General features: G+C 34.9%; 1 protein-coding gene across 3 annotated transcripts in view; it reads left to right on the top strand.

Moving 5' to 3' along the window:
• The window catches only part of LOC133526205 (potassium voltage-gated channel protein Shaw-like), a 400,770-nt gene extending 377,821 nt beyond the window's left edge, over positions 1–22,949 (top strand). For all 3 annotated transcript variants that reach the window (XM_061862725.1, XM_061862724.1, XM_061862726.1), the window contains 3 exons: positions 16,784–16,934; positions 18,233–18,340; positions 18,970–22,949. In XM_061862725.1, coding sequence (XP_061718709.1) covers positions 16,784–16,934; positions 18,233–18,340; positions 18,970–19,409 — 699 coding nt within the window. In that variant the 3' untranslated portion in view covers positions 19,410–22,949. The remainder of the gene's footprint in view (positions 1–16,783; positions 16,935–18,232; positions 18,341–18,969) is intronic.
• Positions 22,950–24,012: the final 1,063 nt, after the last annotated feature.

Below are 24,012 nucleotides of genomic sequence, written 5' to 3' on the forward strand. Positions count from 1 at the left end.
TTAATACTTTTCTTCTTGCACCATTTTCACATTTCTGTTTAGCCCTATAGTCCATATTATGTCCGCCATTTGTATTTTTTTTTGTATTTTGTGTAATAAAGTTTAAATAAATAAATAATATCCAGAGAGTAAAATTGTGACTACGTTTGTATGAAGAGATAATTTAGCACGGGTGGTGAAAGTAGAACACTACTTTCATCCTTAATCTTACGAATTCAGACTACACCAGAAAACTCAACAGAGCTCAACGAGGGGGGGGGGGGGGGGGGGTGTTAGGGTCGGCAACGCGCATGTAACGCCTCTGGAGTTGCAGGCGTACATAGGCTATGGAAACTGCTTACTATCAGGCGGGCCGTATGTTTGTTTGCCACCGACATAGTATTAAAAAAAACGTGTTTTTTTATATTATCTCGATAAATGTATATAATTTAGGGTAAAGGCACCTATTACCGTGGTAGTTAAGGAACTTTTCAAAAGAGATCCAAAAATTAAGGGTATCAATGCTGTCTAACAGCCAGGAATATTTTTTTTTTCATCAGAGCATTTAATGAACTTTCCGTTTCACACGTTTTTGGATTCATTTTGGGTTATTATATGTATTAAAATATTTTTTGAAGCCAAAATGACCAAATCTTCTATTACCGTGGCAAGGGACAGGCTGTGATTCTATTATCGCGAATTGAGCTTTCATTACCGAGGGTACAATTGGCATGATTTTTCTGCACTCGTTAACAGAAACCAAACTCAAAATTCGAAACCTAATACCGAGGGTTAAAACAATAATAACGACGTGGGTTCTGTATATTATTTTTGTGTCATTAAGTTTAATAATGACACAAAAATAAAAAATAAAACTATAGGAGTATGTTTAAAAATAAGAGATATATTCGAAGAGATTATAATTACACTTTGGCACAATCAAATACTATTAAATAGTTAACTTACCAAGTACCCACGAGTACCTGTATAACAAGTTATAAGTTGAATGTTTTACATGTAAAACAACAAAAATTATTGCTAGTAAAGTTTTACTAAGGACGTATATGACAAATAGGCCTGCCTGTTATTAAATAAAGTAATTTTTAAATGCTATAAAGATTGATAAGAGTTTGTCTCACTGACATAATTAGCTGCACAAAAAAAACAAGTAAGTAACATTTTCTCATAAGGCACAGCGTAAATTATAGTCGAAATTTTATAAGCTGGACGTTTACCACCTGAGTGAAAGTTTACCACAGTGAAATGGTAAACGTCCACCTAATAAAATTTCGACTATATATAAAAACATGAAATTTTTTAATTCTAATATTTTTGATAAGGTAATTAAGTTAAATAAAGTCTCTCACATATTATGTGTTATAATTTACCCGTTTATAACTAACAAATCACAGTACTTTTCTTATTGCTGATTCTTATAGCTAAAAAAAATCATGTCTGAGATTTTGGACTACTGTATAAATAAAATTATATAAAAAAAAAAATCTAATCGGAATTATTTTTTATATTATATTTTAGGACATTATTACACAAATTGACTAAGTCCCACAGTAAGCTCAATAAGGCTTGTGTTGAGGGTACTTAGACAACGATATATATAATATATAAATATTTATAAATACTTAAATACATAGAAAACACCCATGACTCAGGAACAAATATCCATGCTCATCACACGAATAAATGCCCTTACCAGGATTTGAACCCGGGACCATCGGCTTCGTAGGCAGGGTCACTACCCACTAGGCCAGACCGGTCGTCAAAATTGTCTGGCAGTTGGGTACCCTTCCTTGTCTGTCAGAGTGATGACTGAATCAGAAAACAGAAGAATTTAAATCTGATAATGATAACTGAAGTCTAAATTTTATCAACGAAATCTGTACTTGCGGTACCCTAAATGCGATATTTCAATACAATACCAAATAGTCACTCGGTAATAGATAACTCTTTAAGAGCCTATTACCGACCCATTCGATATTTCTCTGGGTCGGTAATAGATTTCTATACATTCTATTACCGAGGGTAATATGATCATACCATCGGTAATAGGCTTAATTTGGAGTTTAATTAAATCTAATTCCGACCCATAAAAAGAATAAAACACAGATGTTTTTTCAAATCAAATCAAACACGTATATTACAAGCTTCTTGTAAAGACAAAATTACATAACTGGCAAGTAAATTTTAGGTTTTAACTCAAAATAAAAAAAAGTTGACAGATTAAGGTTTCCCATAGAAACAAGGAAATCGGTGCTGAAGTTTTTGTTAAAAATTAAGGGTTAGTTGAATACTTTCCATACCACGGAAATAGCTCATTAATAGCGTGAATAGATCAAGATTGGAATAAATAAAAGAAATTATAAAATTGATAATTTGTACCAAAACTAAAGAGTAAATAACAAAACTACCACTTTTTCTATTACCGTGGCATACCACGGAATTACTTACCACAGAAGTAATAGGCGCCTATCACCGCTGTATTTTATTTTCAATTTTAAACGTATTTTCCGGTCAAAAACTAAGTTAAAAGTAATTCAAAATCGTGTAGAAACCAATACACAACCTCTTAAAAGGCATTGCACTAGTTTATTTGCCATAACTATTACGTAAAACACTAAGTAAGATTGGAGTGCACTTACCTGTGGTGTCACGCGTCTGTATGGAACAACCGGTTCTTGCGCCGCCGTCGCACAAACTGACGAATCGCGAGTTTTTTGTTACACTCACACAAATGCACACTAATGGGCACGATAGACCAATGAATGAGCTTGTTTTGTGTATGCTTTATTTCTTAGAGAATAGATCTGTTTGCTTGCAAAATGCGTATTTGTAAACACCGCGGTGTTAGACGTCGATTTTGATACCCGCGTTAATAGCCGCCGTTACCCTAACATTTGTTTATGAAGCATGTTCAGTTTTAGAGTTATTCTTTCATATTTGACAGTGTACATTGTATACATTGGCGACTAATTAAGTAATTACATTTCAACGGTATTTGTACCCTAAAATAAAATATCTTGTTGCGTCTTCAAAGTCTGTTTATTCTTTATAGTTAATACCTTTCCCAGTTTAAACACATAACTCTGTTCCTGTCTTGTCAGAAAATTTATGAAATTATTCACCAATTACCCTTTACCCTGACGAAATTAAGAAGAAAACTAAGCAGCCTCTTCACTTCAACAGATAAAATTAATTTAATTTAAGTTACCCCAATAATATTTCAATATCCTTCGTCTTACCGTCAGTAAATGTCGGACGGAGTCCAATCAATTTTCAAAAAGTGTGGTTGTCTTACTAAAATTAACGATACTTACGCTTTTTAGCACATTGTGCGTATATTTTAGTAGCAAACTCGCTTAATCAAAAAGTCGTATCTTCATTTGACTTGTATAGTGTTTTTAGGCGTTTTTACTTTAGAATTCTGTTATATAAAATACAATAATTGCTTCCCCGTCTCGCTTTAATTAAAAAGCAGGATTAAGAGGAAAGGGGACGGTAGTTTTTCCATACAAACGTAGTCCGCATTTTCCTCTAATGGATATTGACATTATGGAACATATTTTTACATAATCTGTACCCCTAGTGTAAATAAATATTTTCGACAGCGAAACGTGACGTACGCGTTTGCGTTAAGTGTCATTTTGTATGAGATTTTTGACTTTCCAAAACGTCCCGCTTGGCGCGCTGTTCAAAAACCCATACAAAATGAGACTTAACGCAAACGCGTACGTCACGTTTCAAAATCGAATTTATTTACACTAGGGGTACTGATTTATATTAACAATAGCTAAGTCTCTACGTTTGACTTTTTTCGATTTTTAGGGTTCCATAGCCAAATGGCAAAAAACAGAATCCTTATGGATTTGTCATGTCCGTCTGTCTGTCCGTTTATGTCACAAGCCACTTTTTTCGAAACTATAAGAACTATACTGTACAAAATTGGTAAGTAGATGTATTCTATGAACCGCATTAAGATTTTCACACAAAATAAGAAAAAAAAAACAATAAATAAAACCCATACGTGTGGGGTATCTGTGGATAGGTCTTCAAAAATGAAACTGAGGTTTCTAATATAATGTTTTTCTAAACTGAACAGTTTGCGCGAGAGACACTTCCAAAGTGGTGAAATGTGTCCCCCCCCCCCCCGTAACTTCTAAAATCAGAGAATGATAAAACAAAAAAAATATGATGTACATACAAACTTCCACCGAAAATTGGTTTGAACGAGATCTAGTAACTAGTGTTTTTTTAATACGCCATAAAATTAAAAACTTTTTTTTTTTCATCAAACCTATACGTGTGCATGGTAATGTATATCATATATTTTTTTAGTTTTATCATTCTGTTATTTTAGAAGTTACAGGGGAGGGGAGACACATTTCACCACTTTGGAAATGTCTCTCGCGGAAACTATTCAGTTAAAAAAAAAATGATATTAGAAACCTCAATATCATTTTTGAAGACCTATCCATAGATACCCCCTATTTGAACGAGATAGATCTAGTAAATAAGTAGTTTTTTTTTTAATTTATGACGTCATAAATGGTACGGAACCCTTCATGGGCGAGTCCGACTCGCACTTGGCCGCACTTGGATTTTTGTGAAAATTAGGAGCAAAAAACAGATTTCATACAAATTTTTTAATGCTCCTAACTGTTACAATAATTAAAAATTCCAAAAAATCCAAAAAAAAATCAAGCGGAGCATAACTGACAAGTAAACAACAAATTGTGTCAAAATATTTTCAATAATGTTAATATATATACTATATAACTAATAGGGGTTTCCAACAAACATTTTTTGTTTAAGTGAATATTTTCGGAAATAATCGCTCCGAAAGAAAAAAATGTGTCATAACTACGGAACCCTACTCTGAGCATGGCCCGACATGCTCTTGGCCGGTTTTTTACATTGTAATATCGCTTATAGTTTATGAAATGAACACCCAAACCAAGTTTTTATTGTAATTTTTTTTTTGTGATGAGCACAGTTACTTGTTCCTGAGTCATGAGTGTTGTCTATGTATTTATTTATTTATAATTATATATTATATTTTATTGTTCTGACAGTAACCAAAAAGTAAGCCTTCTTGAGTTTACTGTAATGCTTAGCCAATGTGTGTAAGAATGTCAGATATTTATTATTTGAATGCCAAAAAAAATACAATTATTACCCTCTCACATAGAGATTCAAAGGCCTTAATAGCTTATTTTTCAAAGAAATTCAATTGTATCACGAAAAACGACAACATATTATATCGACGTTCAATCTTCATCGGTAAATCGTTTTTTGTATGATTATTGTTGATGGAAAAGTTAAGTGTTTTACATATTATGTACTTAAATTACATATGATCGAAAATTGGTTGGAAATGAGAAAAAGCTATTCGGTACTTTCCAGGAACAACTTTTTTTTTTCACCTCAGCAGCTCAAACAAGTTTACTTTGCTGGTGAAAAACAATAAGCAAAGTATTATTTCGTGAGTGCTTGAAAAAGGATATCTAGGCTCTCCGAAACATGTCGTGCAAGTGATTGAAAATAATTATCTAACAAGGAAAGGTACCCAACTGTCCGGTTCCGATTTGATTTATATTTATATATGTTATAGAGTAGTCTAAAATAACGGACACACACATTTTTAGGAAAAAATGAGTTTTAGCCGATATAACAAAACACGTGCTCATTATTTTTTACTGCTTTCAAACATACGCTCAAACCAGCCATTAACTAGCAAGTTGCTTGAGCATCACTTTCTATAGGAGTTAGAAGATTTAGTAACGTTTTAGTACTTTGGAGGACAATTTCTCCCAATAGGTTGAGTTTGGGCAGCTAAAAAAAAATACGTGTCTGTTATTTTAGACTACTCTATAACATATATAAATATAAATCAAATCGGAACCGGACAGTTGGGTACCTTTCCTTGTAAGTACTTAATCAACGTTTTATGTGTGTTAAATGACCCTCGAGACGCCAAGCACGACCAATTTTCTGCCGGCAAGCAGCTTTAAAATTCCAGAAAAATTACGCTCATATTTCCCGACATAGGTAACTAACGTGTTATCCCAGACGTCCAGAATTCTGCAAATTTCGTAGGCACTCGTTATGAAAATATGTATAAAGTTAACTTATTTCGTCTCGAGTCTAGAGGCCAATTCTATGTTAATAATTTGATACGCCTCATTCGGTCTCGTATGTTTCTTTTATCTTTATGAATGTTTTAATTATACAGAATTTTGTCCAATGGCTAGGGAGACACTGTAAAAATATCCTATAAATAAATAAAAAAGTTGCTTTTGTTACAACACTCATAACTCGAGAACGGTTGGACCTTGATGATCGTTTTTGTTACAACACTCATAACTTGAGAATGGTTGGACCTTGATGATCGTTTTTGTTACAACACTCATAACTTGAGAACGGTTGGACCTTGATGATCGTTTTTGTTACAACACTCATAACTTGAGAATGGTTGGACCTTGATGATCGTTTTTGTTACAACACTCATAACTTGAGAACGGTTGGACCTTGATGATCGTATTTGTTACAACACTCATAACTTGAGAACGGTTGGACCTTGATGATCGTTTTTATTACAACACTCATAACTTGAGAACGGTTGGACCTTGATGATCGTTTTTGTTACAACACTCATAACGGTTGGACCTTGATGATCGTTTTTGTTACAACACTCATAACTTGAGAACGGTTGGACCTTGATGATCGTTTTGGTGATGACTTGTACTTTATTTCCGATACACCAATCAGCGTGGGCAATCTTCAAGGTCGTTTCAAAATAAAATCAAATTCTTAACAAATTATTACAACTGAATCAGCCTCCTGTTAACGATGAAAATACGGAGGTTTTACGTTGTGAATTTGTAAAATGGCTGTAAAATTATTTTATGGCAAACAGGAGACGTTAGGGAACAAACTTGGAGTCAATAAGGATCACTTTTCTTTGGAACTTTAACGACAAAGTGTCAAGATAAATATTGGAGTGGCTTGGATTAGAAGTTATTGCGTTTCTTTGTTTAATTGCGTTTTCTAGTTTCAAAGGAATAACATTTTCTGATTTATTTTTATATGATTATTAAACCGTACCCGCAATGCAGATGCTTTGAAAATATCCAGTTATTTAGCACCAAAACGTTCGGATATTTAACTAAACGTTTGCAATACTCAGTATGAAACCGAAATAACTGATGCAGAAACCAGTTTGTATAACAAGACATGATCAATTTAAATATCAAGCATTTATATTGGTAAATTTATAATATATTTGGAGTTCTAAAATTCTCTTAAAAGTTCTACAATGTTTTTTTCGTCCTATACGGATATGATGGTCGTTCTTGTCTAAGTGACAGCGTGATAAAGAGATGTCCGTCTCTTTCTATCCCGCGGTGTTAAAAAGTGGCAGTTTTTTTATGAAGTAGATAAAGTCATCCATTACGCCTGCTGATCTACGTAGTTTTTATAAATATTACACATTGTTTTTGGGTCTAAATTCTTTTCGTTGTCTTGTTTCTGACCACTTTGTCATTCTTGTATATGTATCTTCTATCAAATGAATAGAGAAAGTCAAGTGCTTATGTCTTTATAGCTGTAGATTATATAATGAATATTTAAAAATTAAGAATCACCCATACAAAAAGCTACACTCCGTTACATTTTTAGGGACAAAAAAACGAGACAATGAATTTTGACTTTTTTATCATACCTTGACAGTAAACTTGTTATATGCGATATTTACCCATACCTCATCCCATAAATACCTAAGTATTTTCCTCCCGCAAGGTGACAATACAATACAATACAATACAAATATACTTTATTGCACACCTCAATACAGAAACAGTACAAATAATACAACACATAAAGAAGAGGTAAACAACAGGCGGTCTTATCGCTAAAAAGCGATCACTTCCAGACAACCTTTAGGTAGCGGAATTAAAAAAAAAAAAAATGTTATGTCAGTAGGTGTTCCAGATGCAATAAAAGAAGTCTAGCACAGAATAAACACAAAACTAAACAATATAATTATCATATACAAATATAAATAAAAAAGATATATAAACCTACCTAGGTGACCTACGTTTCCCTATTAAATATTTATCTTGTCATTCTGTCATGCCGCATCCGTTCTGTCACCTAATAAAAGTGTTTGTCACGGTCTGTTTACCATGCGAGGAAAACATGTCGTTGAGATAAGTTTCTTCGATATTAAGTGTTGGTATAGTCACGTCTGAAAATATCGATTCAAAATTCAAAATTCAAAAATTTATTCTGCAAGTAGGCCTCAAGGGCTCTTTTACAAGTCAATACAACATTTATAGTAACATCATATAGTGACATGAAAAATACATAACAACATTTATAAATACAACAGCCAATACCTGGGTAAACATTACATTATAATAATCTTAAAATAAATAATTAATACAATACAATAGAGATGTATAGTCTCTATGGTTAAAAACACATTAAATCTGGAGATGTAAAAGGTCCCCAATGTCAGAGTACTAATACTAATAAAATTTGGAGGTGTAAAGTCTCTCCAAGTGTCAAAATAAAATTTATACTAAATAAATAAACCGCGTCTGGACTGTTAAACTAGCAGTCTCATAAACTAATGCTACAGAATACATACGTACCAAGTCAAGTATATTATACAATATGACAGAGACGTATAGTCTCCACGGTTAATACATTAAGTTTGGAGATGTATAAGGTCCCCACGGTCTGAGAAAAATAATAATACACAATAATAATGACATTAATAAGATTTGGAGGTGTAAAGGTTCTAAAAATGTCAAAGAATAGAAAAAAAATTGTATGAAATACATGTTTCACGTCAAGAGACTGTTAAGCTAACAATCTTAAAACTAGTTCTACAGAATACATAACTACTATGTATTTAATATGTCAATGTCATCATCAAAATAACTAAAACAGTGCCAAAAATATGTATACACTACCTTAATATTAGTACCTACCGCAATAAAGTTGTGTATACACACTTTTGGCACTTTTTTCGTATCGATATTTTCAGACGTGACCGAACACTCTCGGACTTTAATTTAGGGTTCAAGCTAACTTGGTTGTCTATACTAACGGTATGAAATGTCCAATGTAAAGTAAACTCTAACCCCCTTATTCATAAACGTCTACTAAAATTAACAAGCCGCTAATAATCGTTTGTCCCTTTCCGACGTATTGGTATGATGGAAAGGGACAAACGATTATTAGCGGCTTGTTAACTTTAGTAGATGTTTATGACAGGGATCGGAACCGGTTTTTTTGGAAAAACTTTGAAATAAACATATATTTCGGTTTATTTTATACTCTAAATATAGGACTCGGTTGTGTTTTTAGATAACGACTTCGTATTATTAGATTGCCCAATTAGAAAGGAAATAATTAACAAAGAACGAAAAAATAACGTTTTCGTTCCCATACAAAAAATACCGGTTTCCGATCCCTGGTTTATGAATAAGGGGGAAAAATGTCTTAACAATCAAAGTCCGTGACTGTACTCGCAGGGTGAATTTTTTTGTGATTTGTTTTGTATATTTTGTGTGTATTAGAACTTAGGAGAAATGTTTGTATTGTAATATCTATTGAGTTACTTACATTCATCACTTAATAATTACCACTGAATAAAAGCATAAACGTCTTATAGTATTTTATACAATCGTTATATAATAGAGAGCTTTTCAATCGAGTACCGGGCTTAGGCAACGATGCTTGCTGAGTTGCCTAAATAAGGTACGAGATTATATCACTATTGTATACAATACTTTTCTACGAGTCTATAAAAATAATAATTGAAACTAATAGAATCATATAGGTAAACAAACCAAAAGTACTATTTAAGATACTCGAGCAGCCACGATACCCTCATACTCATACGCGCCCCGGCCGCCGGGGCCCGGAGGGTTGGTCAACGACACCTCGTTACTCATGAGGCCCTGGTACTTGCTCCTTGCTAAATTAAATTTTTAGACAGGTTTTTTTTGGCCACCGTAGGCTATGGAGACTAAAAAGCAACGCTAAGCGGTTTTTGTTGTCTATGGATGTTGCTATATTAAGGGTGTCACATGTGCGTTTACGACTTATGAAGCAATTGTTTCTACTATATAACCTAAAATAATTAATTAATTAGAGCTATCGTTTGGTTTCGTCCTCTTGACCGCGGCGATCTCTGCTGTGATTGGTCAATTTCATTATAGTTGACTAAACCGTTTCCAAATGAATATTATAGTTGAGTTGGGAGCCCATACATATAAAGTACCCAATAACAGTTTGTCAGTTATACGTAATTTTAATTCAACCATTACAATCGACCAGTAGAAAAAAGTTGTTTATGTACTCGTATTTCAATGTAACAATGGAAGGGAAAGAGATATTTAGTTTTTGGCACCTGAGCATCAAAATACCTACTCAATTCTTATTTATATTTGTGACGTCACTTCATTTCAGCAGCTATCCATTCTAAAATCCAATTATCTCTTCTTCATAATCTAAAAATGGTAAAACAATATTTTCATCCTCTTGCTCTGAAAGTGGTTCGTTGTTGTTCTAATTTTAACTTTATGTCCTTTATATTGTTACCTAGCGCTATAATATATTATACTGGTAAAATTAGTACTTCAGTAGGTAATCTAGTAATCTGTGGACTATGTTGTTGGTCACACCTTTATTATTATTTATACTCTATTTCTGTGTCTAAACCCTGTGTGTTACTATTTTTTTGTCTCAAAAAAATGTGCAAAAAATGATACGTTTCTGCTTTTTTTACGATAATCATTGAACATTTTGGTTTTAAATGGATATGTTGTACAATTTCCATTCTGTAAGCACATTCCATAAATAACAATATTTTTAAATTATTGATTGAAAGTACCCTCAATAAATACAACTGTGCCCCTAGTGTAAATTTAATCGACATCATAACGTGACGAACGCGTTTGCGTTAAGTCTCATTTTGTATAGGATTTTGAGTTTCCAAAACGTCCCGCTTGGCGCGCTCTTTCAAAATCACATACAAAATGAGACTAAACGCAAACGCGTACGTCACGTTTCGAAATCGAATCTAGGGGTACTGAAGTATAATACTTAGCCGTGTTTTTTAAATACACACGTATTTTACTTTCCTCGAATCTGTACCCCTAGTGTAAATATTTTCGACAGCGAAACGTGACGTACGCGTTTGCGTTAAGTGTCATTTTGTATGAGATTTTTGACTTTCCAAAACGTCCCGCTTGGCGCGCTGTTCAAAAACCCATACAAAATGAGACTTAACGCAAACGCGTACGTCACGTTTCGCTATCGACTAAATTTACACTAGGGGTACTGAAATGAAATTGAAGTATTTTGAGTAAACGATCATGGGTAAAAGGCACCATATTAGTCTCGAACTTTTGGGGTGCCTTTCAATCAATCAATCAATCATTTATTATTTCTTCATCATAGGTATAAAATACATTTAGTACAGGTGATAGGGTGTTTTTCATGTAGCAACTATGATGTACCTTTCCGGCGTACGACATTTTAAAACATAACTACCTAAATAAATTAATTTACAATTAAAATACATGTTACAAACAGAAAAAAAGCAAATAAATAAAAAAAAATGTCAATAAACCTTACATACTACACCTACAATTACTAATAAGAATGTACAGGCAGTTTAATATTAAATTACATTTAGGAATAATATAACAAATTCGATGTCAATATATTTATATACTACTATCACATAGAAAAGCCTTCTTCCCTTGGTTAACAATCTACTGTTAGTGTTATATAAATTATTTAATCGCTTCTGAACTCTACACAATATCATCATCTTTTTGATATTGGTGAGCTATAAAGAATATTTGTATTGAATTGTATCATCTATAAATATATTGCGTAGTATGGCGAAATAAAAAAAACATAAAACTAAAAAAAAAGAGTTAAAAGTACGCAGCCATCATCAGGATTCAAAACGGTGGAGCGTAGTTGTTGCCGTTCTTTTTATTCAGTTATAGCTAAAAGGTGGAAAATATATAAATCCACCGTCGACGGCGTCGACAACGAGGGTCCACACCTACTGCAAGTGCACTTTTGGTCAATTGTACAAACAGTAGGCTTGTGTAGTACATGTACTAAAGTCAATAAGACGCAATTCCTTTCGCTGTACTAGACCGAACTATTCCCTAATAATTTTGCTCTTAGTACATTTTAGTACACTATACGCAAAAGGAACGGGAGTGAGGCATGACAAAAAAGGACAGCAAAGCGATCCTAGTGATCCGACCGAACTAACGCCGTGCGCATGCGAAGACGACCGAAGGGCTTTCACACTGCACGGGAGTAAGCGAGATAACAAATTTTGAATTGTACTACTTTACAAAACATCCACACAAATAGTTCCGTTACATTATTATGCTCAGTTTCTCTCAGTGTACTACTGTACTAAATGTACCGGATTAGTACATTTTTGAGATTGCACTATGTAGTTTGGAGCGATCTTTTCATTGAACGAGCACGCACAACTCCAATAAACACCACGCGTAAAAACTGAAATAGATGTTCATATACTAAAAAACCGGCCAAGAGCATGTCGGGCCACGCTCAGTGTAGGGTTCCGTAGTTACTCTTCCGTAACAATAAGCTAAATTGGAGCTTAAAGTATAGTAAATTGTTAACCAAGGGAACGGTACCTTTCACGCGAGTTAAACAAATAGGCAAATTTGCATAATCAGTACCTAATTAAAGTAAGTCTTTTTACTATGAAGGGAAAACTTTTTGCGATTACTCAAAAACAGCTAAACTGATCATGTCCGCTATAGTTTTCATTTAATGTCGTTCTTAAGCTCTACTTCCACGATTTTTGTCATATTTTTTAGACCTATGGTTCAAAAGTTAGAGGGGGGGGACACATTTTTTTTTTCTTTCGGAGCGATTATCTCCGAATATATTCACTTTATCAAAAAATGTTTCTTGAAAACCCCTATTAGTTTTGAAAGACCTTTCCAACGATATCCCACACTCTAGGGTTGAAGCGAAAAAAAAATTTCACCCCCACTTTACGTGTAGGGGAGGTACCGTAAAAAAAATTAAATTTTTAGGTTTTATTGTACGACTTTGTCGACTTTATTGATTTATATATCCATGCCGAATTTCAGCTTTCTAGCACTAACGACCACGGAGCAAAGCCTCGGACAGACAGACAGACAGACAGACAGACGGACATGGCGAAACTATAAGGGTTCCTAGTTGACTACGGAACCCTAATAAAAAGTGACCAATCTCTGCGGTGGCCGAGTATGCGAGTGTTGTATATGTGTATGTTTAACAGATAGACTGGTTGATTTTTGAAAAATTAGGGGTCACTTAACCCTTTAACGGGAAAGACTGAAAAAAAAATCCTCAATTGAAGCCTGACGTAATTTTTCCGTGAACGGCATGACATGTACGGGCTTTGATTGGTGGTTTTTTGAGACCTCTGCCCTATAGATGATTGTAGAATCAGCTATAGGCATGGTGACCGCCAGAGCGGAACAGGAGGGAATGCATGCCCCTCTCCGTCTCCGCTAGGCCTTCGACGATATCAGTAATATTCAGCTTGCCATCCCCCTGGTCCATCAGCTGGCCACGTCCTTGATGGCTACAAATAAATAGTATAATTTAGTCTGGCAATTAAGCCCTAGGGAAGTGTCATCTTCTTCTTCCTCGCGTTGTCCCGGCATTTGCCACGGCTCATGGGAGCCTGGGGTCCGCTTGACAACTAATCCCAAGATTTGGCGTAGGCACTAGTTTTTACGAAAGCGACTGCCATCAGACCTTCCAACCCAGAGGATAAACTAGGTCTTGTTGGGATTAGTCCGGTTTCCTCACGATGTTTTCCTTCACCGAAAAGCGACTGGTAAATATCAAATGATATTTCGTACATAAGTTCCGAAAAACTCATTGGTACGAGCCGGGGTTTGAACCCGCGACCTCCGGATTGCAAGTCGCACGCTCTTACCGCTAGGCCAAGGAAAGTGCCATATACCTAGAAAATTCAACCCATGCCCCGTGACCCGGGTGGCCGAGAGGTACAGGCACGTGCCGCGATAGCAGAGGGACGCTGGTTCTATTCCAGCCCTGGGTACTGGAGGCCTTGGTCACTTTCTTTGAGTATGACATTTATTTCCGTTTATCTTTTATATAGTAGTGTTTCTATTTGAAATAACTCAAATTAAAAGATTTTCAAACATTTATTTATATTGTTTTAAATACTCTTTCTTGGCAATGTATCTTCCAAGATATATATACTTTTTTGGTCTACCAGGCGCAAGCTAGGCTTGAAATTACGATATTTTTTAGTTAGACAAGAAAAGGGTTATTTTCAATTTTTATTGTCTTAACTAACCCGATATCGCGTCCTTAAGACTCGGGAAATTAAAGTTTGTATGAAGGTCCAACTTCCACCAACCATCGGTCTGTGTATACTCACGCTACTCAAAATGATTTCTTTAATTTTTAAGCTATTGTAATTGTTTCTATGCCACGACGGTGGCAAACAAGCATACGGCCCGCCTGATGGAAAGCCTAGGGACGCCTGCAACCCCAGAGGTGTTACATGCGCGTTGCCGACCCTTTAAAATCTGTACATTCCTTTTTTGAAGAACCTTATACTGTAGACCCTCAGGAAATCTCGTCAGGTAGCTCATTCCACAGCCGGAGCTCTTAAACCGTACAGTGCGCGACCATTTGGGTTCTAGGGTGTGAGGATGAATACCCTGCCGACGGCGGGCGGTGCGGTGATAGAAAGTAGCCGTGGGCATCACGTCTAACAATAAAAAAAAAGTTGTTGTAATAAAAAAAATGTGAAATAGACATCACTTAAACAGACTGTTAAACAAACAATGCTTTAATGCCCTTCAAAAATCATCAAAATGCTACAAAACTCTTGTTTCAGTTTTCATAGGCGCGCTTTATGAAGCATTTGGGTTAAAATGGTGCTTTTAGGATCGTTTTACGGTCTCGCTCATTCTCAAAACTTATAACTGGGTAAGAATAGAAGTTGCTGTTGCAGTTGAAAGTAAACGGCTGTGCCCTGAAGAAATAATTATTTTGCATTAAAATAAAATTAATAGTAAGATAACTGCTACATAATGAAACCATTAAAATACGAGTGTGGATCCTGACCCACACACTCCTGAGATCAGGCAGATCGTAATGTTTCTGAGTAATGCTTTGGCGGTAGTCACATTAAACCAATAAATAGGTAGGATAGGTTCGTTAGGTTGCTTAAGATGTCCAAAGGGGGAACTGTCCAGAAATATGAGCCCCGTTACGCGCGTCGACTCAGGGAACGAGACAAAGATTTTCACGATATTCACGATCTGCCTAATCTTACGAGCAGCCGTCGACACATACACTGATTTATCTACACACATATTATAAGCTGTGTATGATGTGTTCAGAAACCGCATGTTAGGACCGCCATTGACGCATTTGATCACACTTTTTATATCCGCGAAAGTAACTCCGTCTGTCAGTCTGTCTGTAACGTCTTCACGCTTAAACCGCCGAGCTCTTAAACCTTTAAAATTAAAAGAAATACATGGTTCACGAATAAAAGAATTACTGTGTGGAAGATAGAACATGAGGTACATTTTTGTGACATTTGTTTTTTGTTTTCAATGTGACATTTATTTTGTGAGAAAACATTTATGACTCGTTAAGTAGGTGTGTACCCGATGGGCAATGCACGAACAAACGTGTGCACTAGAATTTTTATTACCGAAGAGAGATTCTCCCAAATTTCCACGCAGCATTTTATATAGAATTTTTTTGAATTTTTTTTATTGACCTTTCCCGTCGAGCTTGATTCATAACGCTTGATTACTGGTACGTGAATCAATTTTATGTGGTGAAAATAGCTGTATGTTTTTTTAGGCCTGCGGGTAGTAATGGAATTTGGTTTGCGGGAAAATTGCTCCGCTTCAGTTATAATTATGAAAATGGACAAATGTGTTAACAGGAGCCCGATTCGAAATTTGTTATACTTTTGAATGATTTTGATACGTGCTTCAAGATGGCTCACCCTGATTGAAATGAAGTGAAAGTCATGTGTGAGGTGCGGGTCATTCTATGTTCTTTCTCGGACATCAAAACTATAGCTATATCATACTTACTCTGTTGGCTCAGCGACCTAAAATGACAGACAGCGCCACTTTTCACTTTTTTTTAACCGTTTTTTTTTTTATAACCATACCATACTTTATCTAAATCGACTAAGCGGATTTAAGATGAAAAGAAACTAAAATACATAATTACTTTCGCGCGCAAAACTCATATATATAAGCTTAAGAAACTACTTTCTATATTAAAGTTTTTGTTTGCCACGGACGTGGTTAAAAATAATATCTTAGGTGTTTTTAATTTTATATCTTTTTTGTGGAGAAAATTCATACGAAAAATAAGCATATTTGTTAAAACTTTATATTGTTTATGTTTCTCATAATTATAATATCAGCTTGGCCATCTTTAATATATTCACATCAATATTAATTGTTAATTAACCCAACCTTTCTACAGAATTTTCCAAGTCATTTACAACATACTTACCCACTTTATTTCAAACAATAAACTTTCATTGTAAACTAAAGCCATTTCCCTCTTATTCCATAACAAAGCACTTATCTTCTCTATTAAACGAAGGAGAAGTCCTTGAACTCCCAGAAAAATAATCCTTGACCCCGCAACCTTCATAAAACTTCACATTAATAACAGCGCCATCTGTCGACAGGCGCGGTCAAAACTTCCCAAGAAGCGGCGCCGAGTGCTACCTGTGGAGCAGCCGAGAAGGAAACGTGACGTGACTGCGTCGAATCGGCGGGTGAATGCGGTGAAACACCCCGTCGTATTGAAGGACTTATCTCCCGGTGGGAACAAGTTTGGTAAGTGCTGTTGGCGACAGATGGCGGTGGTTAAGCTTTAGCAAGAGTCAATGAAGTGGAATTAACCTTTTGACTAACAAATTTTGTATAAATCCTTCATTAAAGCCTCAGTTGCCACTTTACAGTCCTAAAAATTTTGCTTGTGAAAATAATATAAAAATATGACTTTATAGTCTGCTATTTTTTTTTCTTAACATATCTTGTTGTACCCTTCAAAGGGTTAAGCGTTTTGTGTCTTTCAAGATTCTTTCTTATAGGATTTATAGAATTCACAAAAATTAGATAGAAAAAAAGTCACTTTTTATAAAAAATACTTAAAAGTATATAACGACTTTTTTCTAAATAAATTTTGAAATACTTGGCTATGAAAAAGATACAGTTTCAAAAAAGCTCTTGTAGGGTTTTGTTTTGAGACATCCAAGTGATTAGTTGTTACTCAAGTTTTGAACAGATGGCGCTGAATATTAAGTCAAGTTAGTGTATAAGTGTTACGTATGTAAGGATGTAGATGGCGGTAGTCGTGGGGTAATATCAACTGAAAGCATTATTCATGAATTCAATGCTCGCATGCCGTATAATTTGTGAGCGATCGCTATTCCCTTTATTTGCTGGAAAGATGGAAGTACCTGGAATAAAATTGCGTAATGTTGGGGTTTACGATAGAGAATATGTTCGTACGTGACTACAAATTTTACTTATATTTGTGACGTATGATACATACTGATGAGTTATTTAAGCATACATCGTGTATTTTAATATAAACTCTAAATCTCTACATGAGACGTAATTTTCAATTATATGAAACGAATTGAAAATGAATTTTTAATTTAGACTTAACTAGGTAACGCACTCTGTTACTAACTAATTAAAAAAAATCGTGCGGCAATGGTTGCGTTCATGGTGATAACTTGTAGGTGCGACGTTTTGAATAAAAACAATGTAATAATACATTACGAGCTAAATTATTTTTATAGTACGAAAAATCATCAATCAAAAGTAATGTTTTTTTAGTAAGTACATACTAAATGCGTGTTATGAAAGTTAAGTCTTTGGGCCTTCTTCTAACTACTCTTAGAATATGTAATCGTATTAAAAACACACGCAATATAATGTTATTGTAAATTTATAGGAAAGTGGACGACAGCTTCTCCATACAAATATAGTCTCTGGATATTGATATTGTGAAAAAAATGTTTTGATACATTTAATATAATTGTAAATAGTGTTAAATATTCTATATAACTTGAGATTCCGGTGTCGTTGAGATAAAACATCGTTAACATGACCTTCTTTCCTAGGAGTTAACGGGATGAACATGATCAGCCTTGCGCTGCAGGGCCCGCCAAATATCCTAACGCGACCATCGACAGCGTCGGCGCAGCCGCTGCAAGCACGGGCTCCTATTGGTAAACCAACCGTCCTGATCATTGAACCACCCCCCACCCTTGATAAGAGGCAGAGCCGTCCCACTATAGTGCTCCTGTAGTTTAAGCGTCCATCACTTTTGTAATGTATCAACGTTAGAGCAGAATGCAAGGTATTTGAGGGTAATGTCCTCATTTAAGTATTTGAAATTAATTTGTTTTTTGACAAGATATTGACGAAAGTGTTGTATGTTGAGTATGTTTATTATACGTGTGTGTGACAATGGATATAAACAGAATACACATTGTGTTAAAGAATGCACGTTCACAGTTTTTATTACCCAGTATAAATATAACAGAAAAACTATGTATTTTGATAGCATATTATTACATATATAGATGACGTCGTGTGGGTCAGTCAAATATCGACGTTTAGTTTCCTGCATTGCATTGCATCATATTCGACAAACCTTTCCCTAGAAGATGTCCCCCACTTCCTATAAAAAATTCCAATACCAAAGATTTTTTTATGACTAGTATCTTAAAATAAAACTTCTATTTTAAATATTTCTTTCCAAAAATCAGATTATAGTCTGATTGTACTTGACAAAGTTAGAAAAATCATGGTAAGAAATATAGAATACAATAAAAATGCTCAATTTCTCTTACAGTCGAGAGTCCAATCGTGAACACTCAAGCCGGCGCCATATCCCTAGCATCACTGCAACCACCCCTGATGACGGCCCCACCCCTGCAACCGCGACCCGCAACCACGGGAGCCCTAGACCTCATGCTACCATTGCAACCAAAACTACTACCAGGCTACAACCTGCAATCTTCATTTCTCACCAGCACCATGTCCACTGTTCGACCACCCGACAGAGAAACTAAAGATTCTACCCCAGACAGTTCCTCTAAATGTGAATGTAAAAACTTAGATAGTACACAGGATAGCGTTAAAGTAGATTGTGAAAACTATACTCTAGATAATGATGTTACTGACAATTCAAGCAAAGATGAAATAAACTCAAATGTAATTGATGCCAAAACGATTGAAACTAGTGTAGTGAGCAGTTCAAATGATGATAGTCCTAATAACAATTCTTATTAATACGATTCTAGTTTATAGATCGATGGTAAATATAATAAAAGTAAAACCCCAAGTTTTTAAAGTCTCCCATTAGAAATAATGTAGGTTTTTCAAATTAATTCACTTATTAAAATTGTAAAGCTAAAGTTGGACATTTTGAAATGTATCTCGACCAAACCCCTGTAGGTAAATATTGGTTTACTTATAGTGTGTGATACCAAAAAACTGACATCAATTATGAACATAGTTGTGTATTGTCTAATTTGAATCAAAAATTATTACGAGTAAGTTATTTAATATAACTTTGTAGTATTTACCTTAATTTTCAAAAACAGACACATTAATTTTTTTGTCAATTATATTCAAAATGATGATGCAAACGAATGTCGTTTTGGTGATACATATTATTTGTATCCAATTTTTGTATATTTTGTTAATGAAAGACGATACAGTGATTGCTTGTAATCTAAGCAAAGTGTCGACTTTGACTCTTGCTAAATATTTCCGATTGTTAATCTGATTAGAAAAATCATTGCTTCCCTAAGATCTCTTGACTAACATTTTTACTAAAAAGTTCAGCTACAACTCCATCATAGCTAAACATTTCAGTATCTCTTCATATTGTATACTTTACGTAATAGTGGGTAATTTGAGGAAATCTCTTCCTGTATTAATAATTAATATTGTTTTTATACCTTAGTCATTGTTAAATATGTTACATATTTATGCATACCTTCTTTAATAAAAGGAATGGATTTTTATTCCAATAAAATAAATGTAAATAGAAGTGTTCAAAATCTCAGTAAATGTCATTAAGTTCTTTCAAAAGTATTAAAGTAACGAGTGTATAGCTCTTGAAATGTTATTTTTATCCATGAACAATCATATTCTTTCTTAGAAGTTTTCTTTAAGAGCCCTTTTTGTGCCAAATATAGATGGAAAATAATGTTTTGTAAGCTATACTCAGTGATTGTACAAATTGTTAATACTTATTCAATCTTGGTATACTACAATTATGGTATTGTTTCTAAGGTGTGACGTAGAGGTTCGTTTTTAATCGATCATATAATGAACGTACTTTAACTTTTTTCCAGTAAAATGATTAAAATAATAATGTAAAGTGAAAATCAAGTCAATTTATATTAAGATTTTCCTTTTTGCTAAAATAAGATTAAAAATCTCTTGTGCTAGCAAAAAGGATGTCTTTCTACTTCGTAATGATAAATAATATAAAAATGAAGTAGACGGTAATCGTATATCCATAAACATGAAGTGAAATTAAAGCCATTTCTTCGAGATATTTCAACAACTTCTTGTATTTTAGAAGAGTTGCCACTGCAACTCTTCTCATTCTACATGTTTGGCTCTGCCCTTTTGAAAAACTTCCAACACCGGAACTGGATCGAAAAAAAAAACGATTTAACTATCGAATCTGCCCACAAAATTTCACGTGAATTGGTTGAGAATTATGACCTGTAGAGGAGAACATCCGGACATACGAAAACATTTCTGCTCAAACTGCAACGAAGACCTTCGCTAATAACGCTCGATCGGTATACATGACATGATAATTTAAGACACTTTCAATTCTTCATTCTTATATACCTAAGAAAATATTTCTAAAGTCGCGTGTGCGTAGTTAATTCCATTATAGACCAAGCTTCAACTGGAGAATTAAAATCGATCGTCTACGTTACGCCTAAGTCGGAGAGGGTAAATGTAAGGTTCACACGAATGTGCCAAGCGATGTAATTATGTAAGTAGGTTGTTAGGGTAGAGGGCTTGGGCCCGGAGACGGCTGTTCTTTACGCTGCGTTTACCCTAGAGCTTTATGACGTGTGCTTAATAATATGATATGGTAAAAGATGTGTTTTACGATGTCGTCATTGGATGCGATCACAAAGATATCTTTGAGGTCAAAGACGCTTCGAATAAAATATCCAGCACTAATCCCTCAGACGGTCAATAGGATTCCATTTTAAATAAGAATACATTGATTTTAAAAGATTTATTGGTTCTCCCTTTAAGTTTACAATATTTTATTATAGCTATGTCGTTATATAGCTCTAGTGTACACCAGCATATATCTTTAATATTCCTAAATTATAGAATAATAATTGTACGAAGATGCTCCAACGGGGAATTCCAAAAAAATGTCGGGTACGACGCTTTTTTTAACACTTCTGATAAAGCTAAGAATCCTTAAAGGCGTCGTAAAATGTTGTGCCCGTGACGCCAAGAACGCTTATACGGAGTGTGCATAAACTGGAGCACAGCGCAGGAGATATCAGATTATTATCGCAAAGTGTAAATGTGAAATTTATGCTTCCAATGTAGCCCACAAGATGGCAGAACCTAACTTTGCACAAGAACAGTAGATGGCAGGACTGGCTTTAGCGTGAAGTGTCAATGTACATGTTTATATTTCCGATTCAGGCCAAATTATCTCCAATGCGCACGGTCCCTATAGGTGCTAAGTGCCAATCAAAGTAACCGTGAAAGGTTTCCAGCATGATTATTGCTAGCTTATGCCAGAGATATTGGCATATGCATGACGTTCGTGGGTTTGACAGATGGCGTTCAAGTTTAATGTAGCTCCCATACGCGTTACGTCACCGACAAAGAAGACCTTTTTGTGGAATTCCCCCAATCATTGGTTAGTAATATTGGTGTTAACTAACGATTGTAATTTTCATAGGATCTAGTATATTTTTCTAATGTTACCGTTTTCATTGTTTTGTCAGATTGGATTTAATGAGAAATGTATTTCTACAAAATCAGTTAAATAATTATAATGAGAGATAAATGCTCAAAAATGGAGTTGTGTTTTGTGCCAAATAATTTTATAAATACACTTTACGAAAGCGGCCAACTAACTTTACTATATAATTGAGTACTAAATTGGTTTCGAATTCATTAGCGGTTTGAGGCTTTTAAAATAACAGTTGAATTATTCAATCATGAGTTATAATTTAATTGTAGCTAAAACATTTTATGGATAAGTCAGAACCGTTTTTTAAATAGACAGATTCTTCAAGCTGTGTTATTTTAAGCATTACTGCGTCAATGTATCCATGTGTTGAAAAATCCTAAGCTCGCTACTTTTAAATGACTTAATTTGCTAACTTCGAGCAAACACAATTGAGTATAGAGGCGCATTGTCAAAGTAAATTTGGCAGTCAACTTAATTTACTGACATCCTTCGATACACGACTAAAACTCTTAGAATGAGATATGGCTACTTGACCCATGATCTTTCACTGTTAAATATCAAACGGTGTCGCCATCTACTCGAGTATAGGGCGAAGGTATATCGCCATTCGAGCATACATTTTTCTTTATTTTTCGAGGCACGTTTTTTTTTAGACTTAATTTATATTATGGTTCGAAGAAAAGAATGTAAAGAAAAAAATGTCGTTCTTAGGATTCAGGAATGGAATTTTAATTGTTAAAATTAAATTCAATCTGACTTAAAATTAATATTAATCAGAAGCCCAATTACAAGATTGACCACGTTTTTATCTTTCATGAAAATGTTTGAATAAACCAGTACCAAGAATATTTTTGTATTTTTTTCAACTTACCCTTTTGCGTTTTTGTTACCTAGTTGCTACCTACACTTCATACTAAAGTTAAAATCGAAAGCGGGGTAATTTAATAAGCAATTAAATAAATATTTGGGGACAATATTACACCAATCGACCTAGTCCCAAACTAAGCAAATCTTGTACTATGGGTACTAGGCGACGATATTCATTCGTAACCGTTACAAGTTGTTGAATCTGAATTGGGCCTGAGGTATAACAACCCACTACTACGTAATAGCATTAGTGCTTCGTAGCATGTTAATACGCCATCAAGCCCCGTAAATATTTGCCTCACAAGCCTTCGATTGGGCCCGAAATTTAATCACCCAGCCCTTTGAGGCACAGCTTACGGCCTAAGCTCGTTCCGGAGGCCGGGTATCCGATTCTGATGTTACAATTTGTTAAAATTTTCATACTTTGAAGATTGAGACGATCGTCAAGGTCATATCAAGACCAGAACCTGCTCAGTGGATTCTCTGTTCGTTATCGCTTTCCTCTACAAAGCGGGAAAACGCTGGGTTTGGAAACGTGCGTAGCGCTACGACAACGTTGGCAGTGAATGTGCTAACCGACCAAAACAAAAACCAGAACAAAAGTTAGAAGGGACCTCCAATTATTCTGATTCAATGATTTGGAAAGATTTTGGCCTTATTTTGATACACCTTGAGTCAGGGCATCAGGCATCTCATGCGCACCAATAAGTGTGAATTAGATAGCTTATCAGACTCCTGATCGCATCGAGAGGACCAATCAGCGTTAGCAGCTCACTCCGATTGGTGCAGCGGCGTAAGGTCGTATAATTCATAAGTACCACAACAAGGCAAGGGCAAATTTATTTATTTATCGTATGGCGTTTACACACTGGTTATACATATATAAAAAACTTAATTCAAAATTTACATTTCTGCAGATAAATACTCGCATCTTTTGTCAGGTGTTTAAAATCCTCAGCTAGTCCGTTGTATTTCGTAACGGGGCACTCGAATACCATGTGCTGCACTGTCTGCTCTGGGTGTCCGCATTCGCACGCCGCCGAC

The sequence above is a fragment of the Cydia pomonella genome, chromosome 16 (genome assembly GCF_033807575.1).
Source record: "Cydia pomonella isolate Wapato2018A chromosome 16, ilCydPomo1, whole genome shotgun sequence".
NCBI classification, from domain to species: domain Eukaryota; kingdom Metazoa; phylum Arthropoda; class Insecta; order Lepidoptera; family Tortricidae; genus Cydia; species Cydia pomonella.